This window comes from Tachysurus vachellii, chromosome 8 (assembly GCF_030014155.1).
Source record: "Tachysurus vachellii isolate PV-2020 chromosome 8, HZAU_Pvac_v1, whole genome shotgun sequence".
NCBI lineage: Eukaryota > Metazoa > Chordata > Actinopteri > Siluriformes > Bagridae > Tachysurus > Tachysurus vachellii.
Window position 1 is genome coordinate 19,266,114 of NC_083467.1, and position 7,357 is coordinate 19,273,470.

A 7,357-nucleotide genomic window follows, 5' to 3' on the forward strand; every position below is an offset into this window, starting at 1 on the left:
AGTTTGTTGGTAAAAAAAACACCACATTTTACATTCATTATAATATAGGCTTTAATGCATTAAATAATGGAGTTTTCAGAATTTTAGAATATGTTATAAATGCATGAGTACCAGAGATTTTTTTTAAAGAGAGAAATAAATCAAATAAATGAAATCACTCCAAACATAAAATACATAAAATATTTTTTTTTATTCCTCAAGCAAATCTACAATTAATGCCAACTTCAAAATTGTATGTACATAATTGCTCACTGTATCCCAGGGGTGTCCAAACATTTTTTAGACCTTGTGTATGCACAATACCGAGCTTATTAGTTGAACAATCAATTACAGTCTAATAATTACAGAAGTTTTTTTTATATCTGATCGCTCTTATTACAAGGCCCAAAATTAATTGTACAAACTAACAAAATTATACATTTTAATATGATCTACATTACTAATAACATAACAAGTATATTAGTCCTATAACTAATTTATTCTTAAATTTAATCTTAAATTAGTCCCATGTTATTAGAATCAGAATCAGAGTCAGAATCATGGGTTGGGTTTATCTATATCTGATAGATAGATAGATAGATAGATAGATAGATAGATAGATAGATAGATAGATAGATAGTCTAAGTTGCAACCTGGCATTAAGCTTGGGGGGGGGGGGGGGCAGAGAGAGAGCGAGAGAGAGAGAAAGACAGAGAGAGACAGAAAGAGAGTTAGAGAGACAGAGAGACAGAGAGAGAGAGCGAGAGAGAAAGACAGAGAGAGACAGAGAGTTAGAGAGACAGAGAGAGAGAGAGCGAGAGAGAGAGCGAGAGAGAGAAAGACAGAGAGAGAGAGAGAGAGAGAGAGAGAGAGAGAGAGAGAGAGAGAGAGCGAGAGAGAGAGAAAGACAGAGAGAGACAGAAAGAGAGTTAGAGAGACAGAGAGAGAGAGCGAGAGAGAAAGACAGAGAGAGACAGAGAGTTAGAGAGACAGAGAGAGAGAGCGAGAGAGAGAGCGAGAGAGAGAAAGACAGAGAGAGACAGAGAGAGAGTTAGAGAGACAGAGAGCGAGAGAGAGAGAGCGAGAGAAAGACAGAGAGTTAGAGAGACAGAGAGAGAGAGAGAGAGAGAGAGAGAGAGAGAGAGAACGAGAGAGAAAGACAGAGAGAGAGAGAGAGAGAGAGAGTTAGAGAGACAGAGAGCGAGAGAGAGAGCGAGAGAAAGACAGAGAGTTAGAGAGACAGAGAGAGAGAGAGAGAGAGAGAGAGAGAGAGAGAGAGAGAGAAAGACAGAGAGAGAGAGAGAGAGAGAGAGAGAGAGAGAGAGAGAGACATAGGGGGACAAAGGGAAAAAGTGTAATTTTAAAGCACATCTATCAGACATTTAGTTGCACATTAAAGTTGATTATTGTTTTTAACCTGTTAAATAAAGTTAATTAAAAGCTACTAACTTGATTAACTAGCCATTTTCCTCTCTATCATAATTAACACAAACTGTTTGCACAAACTTCGCGATGAATTACGATAGTTCTTTTATCTTACCTGCTTCACTGCTATTGTTTTTCAACAGTGTGGTGATTATAATGTGTACAAACAAATGTGTTAGAGCTTTTGCGAGTATTGTTCGCCACGTGACCAATGAAGAGTTGTGTACTGTCTCCTTGGCAACGACGGAGATCGACGAGGAACAATTCCAATTTAAACGCGATTCAGATTTGAGTGTAGACTTATTCCGCCAAATGCCAGTGAGAATTGTTTCTTAGAATTTACGGTCTGTTTATCTGTTTCTTCTGACTTGGCAAGGCAGGGCGTCCTCTCCAGTAAAATGCATTTAATCCTTATAAATACAAAAGGCTTTTCATTTTGACAAAGACAGACTGCGCTCATGTTTATGCAACAATCTTGTGCACAACACACACACACACACACACACACACACACACACACACACACACACACACACACACACACCATAAAGTTCCTCTTTTCTCCTAGGAGCATTTGTTTTCCACAAATTAAATTGAGCTGTGACATCAGCACAATGAGCTGATTATTTTACTTCTTCTTCATTAACTTAATTATTTGTCCATCAGTAAACCTGCCTGAGTAACTCATATTTGAAAGGCACGGCCATAAATAAGGAGCAGATTGCTCATAATGCAGCACAGTTTCTCCAGCGCTTTAATCACCATCTTTGTCAGGTGGAGGTTAAACAGGAGAAAAGGGAGGGTCTGTGGAAAGAGGAACAAATAACTTTGCCTGCTGCTTTACAGTCATGATCATTTACAACACTGAATCATCAGGGCTGTGCTCCTGGTGCCAAATACACATTTATATCTCAATACATAATGCACACAGTTACACAGGCAGGGCCATGTGTTTATCTAAAGAAGAAATTATAGCCAGAGTGTAAATAGATTCTAATTTTTACAGTTTATTTTTTGCTTTTTTGCTTTTAATTTAACAGATACAGTTTTCTTTTATGTGAATTTTCACTGTGTACATTTTACCGTCAATAAATTAGATATAATCTATAATACTTAAATACCATTAAGGACAACACCACCAATAACAAACATGACAAAGACGAATGACTAAGTAACACATTGCTCTACTTTTTGCTCCTATTTCTCAATATTTGCTGAGGAGATCTGCTGTGTTATTTAGTCAGTGATTTCTGAGAAAAATGCTGTGTAACAAAAGCTTGGCACCATACCATAACCCTCTGTTCGCATTGAGCACAGTGTAGTTCATAGCTACACAAGTTTTTGTTCATGTGTATGTACAGATCAATGTACAAAAGTAAACATCTGGGTTGCATGCAGTAGAAATGCTGGTTCTACTACTCAAATCCCAAAGTGATTACCAGAACACAAAGGACAAAGATATTTTTACAAAGAGAAACATTCCTACTTTGGACACAACAGCAGTTTATAAGTTAAAGGCTGCCACATAAATGAATAAGAGATAGAGATTTTGGTGCATGGCTTCAGTCTTTGCAAGTCTCTGATGAAGGCTATAGATGCAGCAAGCTGTTGGACAACACAATGGGTAAATAATTACAATAACTACACTATGCCTTCAAAGCCCTACTCCAATCTTCCTGTCTGCTCCAATCTCTTCCAGGTCATCATCTGAGTAAGAGCTGTGAGAGCTGTAGCTCAACTCGGAGCTGTGCTGGAGAAAGTCTGAGGAGTGAGCCAGGCCCACACTGCCATTTAGAGCACCTCCAAAGCCTTCGTCTTCGTCTTCTTCCTCTTCGGCTTCCAGCTCCTCGTCGTCGTCCTGTGTACTGCAGCGGCGAGGGTCCCCTGGTTTGCCAGAACGTTTGACCGGCTGACTGCCATCAGCCTCCATCTGTGCTGCCTGCTCTTTGGCTTTGCGGCTGCGCTTCCATTTCATCCGTCTGTTTTGGAACCAGATTTTCACCTGTATGTGATTAAATGCACCAACTTTAGTCATGATGTAGGTGTATGAAAACTCAGTATTAAAAGTTTTCAATATAAACACACAGGTTTGAACACCAAATACGGTCTTGAATTTATTATATTTACACTTTCAGAAGAAAAACCTGTATATTTTCTCCTGTATATTTTCTTGGCACTGGGGTGGTATCCTTTGTGCATTTGTATTAGGTATCATTTAGCTTTTAAATATATTTACTGTACATGGCTGTACACTGAGCTTTTGTTCATAGTTTACACTGTAAAATAGTGATTTTTGCAGGAAAAACATACATGATAAAGCTACAAATAAATCCCCTTGATGGAAAGGTACAACTTAGTACCCTTTTTTTTATAAACAATACCCTTTTGTATAACATATGAACAATATATAGTTTTACATGTAACAACTGTTTCAGATTAAAAAGATTAAACTGAAGTTTCACATCTCACCTGGGTTTCAGTCAGCATTAGTGAAGTGGCCACTTCAAAGCGTTTGGGTCTTGACAGGTACTTGTTTAGTTTGAACTGGTTTTCCAGCTCCAATAGTTGCTGACTGGTAAAAGCAGTTCGAGGTCGACGACACTTTCCCATCAGGCCTGAATGAGGAGAGCCTGTGAGAGGAAGACAGGAAGAACAAAGAATGCAGAGAGAAAAAGGCCAGAGGAGAAAGCGCACAGAGAGAGAGAGAGCGAGAGAGAGAGAGAGAGAGAGAGAGAGAGAGAGAGAGAGAGAACAAAAATGAATACAATACCAATTGTAAAACACAAAAGAGGAAACACACTGACTGCCCCTCATCTCCTTCTATCACTAATGATAACAGCCATACTTTGGTTTATTGTTGATGAGAGAGTCTAGAGATATTGCTTTAGTGGTATAATAAAACACCAGTGAGCACCATTAACTTAATGAAAACTCAATAAATGCTACCAGAAAACTTTACTGACAAAGTACAGAGAGGATTAAGTGTTTCTTTATAGTTTTCTGCCAGACAAAGGCAATTTTAATGGAGCTGTCCTTTATGACAAAATGAAAGGACTAAAAATAAAAAGCTTACATTATAGTTCAGTTAGCAGTAAACACTGTTTCAATTATGGTAGAGAATATTTACTGCTCCAGTAGGTCACTGTGTTGAATTTCATTTAATATATCTCACATAAAATCAATTACTTTTCATATAATATTTTTATTTTCATATTGTGATGGTTTATTGGAGGGAGGTAAAACAAGTACAAATGAGTCATCTATTTGGACATTAGTGGCTGTTATTATTATTATTATTATTATTATTATTATTATTATTATATAACAACAACAATAATAAAAATACAATTAAATAGTACTAATATATCTGTTCGTTCCAAGCATCCTTAGACAAATAAGTGCTTAGTTTAGTTACAGATATAAAACAAAACTGAAATGGAATAATAGGATACACAATGCGTCATTTTCCTGATAACTCAAAATTTTCCTGAAAAATCTAAATTTTCCTAATGAATCTTTTGGGATACCAAATGTGTCTACTGCTTAAAAAACATGCAGGAAGCTCTGTATACAAAACAGTGCGCGCTGATAAGTAAAAGGAGAAAAGAGTCATGAACTCCTTGTATTTATACATTTAAACACAATAATAATAATAATAATAATAATAATAATAATAATAATAAGAAGAAGAAGAAGAAGAAGAAGAAGAAGAAGAAGAAGAAGAAGAACAACAACAACAACAACAACAACAGCAGCAGCAGCAACAACAACAACAATGAAGAGGAGGGGATGAACATTAAAAAATTAAATTAATATATAGTAAAATAAGAGAAACTGGAAAGAAGAGAACTTGAGAGTTATAAACCTTGTGCATGTCATTTAAATAGATTTGTAAACTGAGCCAACACCATAACCTACTGAAGTGTTCTCTTGATTGATGTCCCACTATGTATGTCCCACTATATATGTCCCACTATGTCTGTCCCAATATGTATGTCCCACAATGTATGTCCCACTATGTATGTCCCAATATATATGTCCCAATATATATGTCCCACAATGTATGTCCCACTATAAATGCCCCACTATGAATGCACTATTCATGGTCGTACCGTTAAAGTCGGTGAGTCTCGGCACCATGATGCCGGCGCGGATCCACTGCTCGAAGGGAAAATGTCCCGCCACGGCGGCGGCCTTCAGCTGCTCTGGATGCGGTGGAGCGAAGGCGGGATAGGGGAAGGCAGCATGCTGCGCTCCTAACGCACTCAGAGAGCACACCGGGCCCGGGTACATCCCTGCGAGCGAGCCCTGAGATAACGCGCTTAGTCCAGGGTGAGGGATGGTGAGCAGGCCGGGTTTGGGCACGATTCCTGTCTGCTGGAGCACACTGGCACTGCTCCGGACCGGAGAGCTGTCTGGTCGTTTGCACAGAGTGGCTTCAACATCGAGTACATCAGAGTCCCGACTTCTCCTCCGCTGTGACTCTCCCGCCAGCAGAGCATCGATCCGAAAGTTCTTGGATTTATCCATGGCTTAAAACTGCGTGCTTCACTTCTGGTGTTTATTGTTCTATTGGCTCCGAATTAAACGCTTGTCTTTTATTTTCTTTCTTTATTTTTTTTCTACTTATCTGACCATCTCGAAGTTAAAATAAATGTCAAGGCTATAAAGTGACGAACACGTCGGTGCTGGTTTGTGACAGGACGTCCTTCCTCTTCCCTAAATTCGTCCGGATGTCAGTGATCTCAGGCGCGTTAGAGCTGAACACAGGTGCGGCTTCAGACTTTTGGACGTGTTCGCGCTCCTAAAGCGTCTCTGATTGGCTGACCGAGCTGACCTGCGAGCTCTGAGCCCCTCCCTCTCTTTCTAATTAACTAATTACCCTCGCATTTAGTGCTCCGAAGCTCTACAGCCCAAACATCCCTAGCACTTATACAGCGAGGATTAATGAATAATTACTCAGGAATATCTGCTGTCCGTCCTTTTACAGTACAAACTAAATGCTGCCAGTCACTTTATTTACTAAAACAGGCAGTCTGGTATTTCAATCTGGTTAAACTATGGATGTTATATACCCAAAATATATCAGCAAAATAATCAAGACAAAAATGTTGCAATCAAATAATTTGAAAACAATTCATTTATCATTTCCGAAATTATGTAGTAGAAGTAATGTAGAAATAATAATAAAAAAAATGAACAAAAGGTATAATGGCACAGATAATTAAACATAATTTTGCGACACAAACATTCTATTTAAATAAGTATCTAAATATTATATTTAGATAATAGATCATTTATTATTTTCTAAATACAAATTTGCTGATTTTTTTCTTCTGGAAGATTTTTTTCTGGAATGTCTGAAATAACCTGTCCATGGATATTAAAGGAGTAGTGCTAAATGATCGCACTGTACATTTTAATCCTTACATACATTATAATAGTAAATCAATATTACACTATACATAAAAATACAATAAACTAAAATAACAGGACATACAATAAATATTTCTATTTCAGAACATAAATAAAAAAAACATATATATATATGCATATATATGTGTGTACATATATATGTGTGTACATATATATATATATATATATATATATATATATATATATATATATATATATATATATATGTTTTTTTTATACTGTATTACCAGGTTGCATAGTAAGTATTACTCTAAAGAGAAATATTTACTATGCAACCTGGTAAATATGAAGTCATCAAACGCAGAAGGTGATTAGCAGTCAGTGAATTTGGTAGTTTAATAAATACCACTGGAACAACATTTCTGTTGCTGGCCTTGAAGGAATGATGGACAAGTTGACCTTTTCCACCCTCATTGAGACCAGGTGTGATCAGCATGGCAATTTCCCACACAAAGCAGCCCAGCGAGTGTACATGGCCACCCAGTTTTTCCTTGTCACCTGTAAACACCTACTCATG

At 37.5% G+C, this 7,357-nt stretch overlaps 1 protein-coding gene across 1 annotated transcript; it reads right to left on the minus strand.

Annotated features, from left to right (window-relative positions):
- Positions 1-2,158: 2,158 nt before the first annotated feature.
- Positions 2,159-6,041, minus strand: mnx2a (motor neuron and pancreas homeobox 2a). Its single transcript, XM_060877360.1, has 3 exons — positions 5,517-6,041; positions 3,874-4,034; positions 2,159-3,406 (listed from the first exon to the last, which is right to left on the minus strand). The coding sequence occupies exons 1-3, from the start codon at positions 5,932-5,934 to the stop codon at positions 3,059-3,061; spliced, it is 927 nt and encodes a 308-aa protein (XP_060733343.1). The 5' UTR covers positions 5,935-6,041; the 3' UTR covers positions 2,159-3,058.
- Positions 6,042-7,357: the final 1,316 nt, after the last annotated feature.

Coding starts and splice junctions, on each gene's coding strand:
- mnx2a (XM_060877360.1), bottom strand. CDS start 5,934: ATGGATAAATCCAAGAACTTTCGGATCGATGCTCTGCTGGCGGGAGAG. Junction 4,035..5,516: donor GAGACTCACCGACTTTAACG/GTACGACCATGA, acceptor TTCCTCTCACAG/GCTCTCCTCATTCAGGCCTG. Junction 3,407..3,873: donor TAATGCTGACTGAAACCCAG/GTGAGATGTGAA, acceptor AATCACATACAG/GTGAAAATCTGGTTCCAAAA.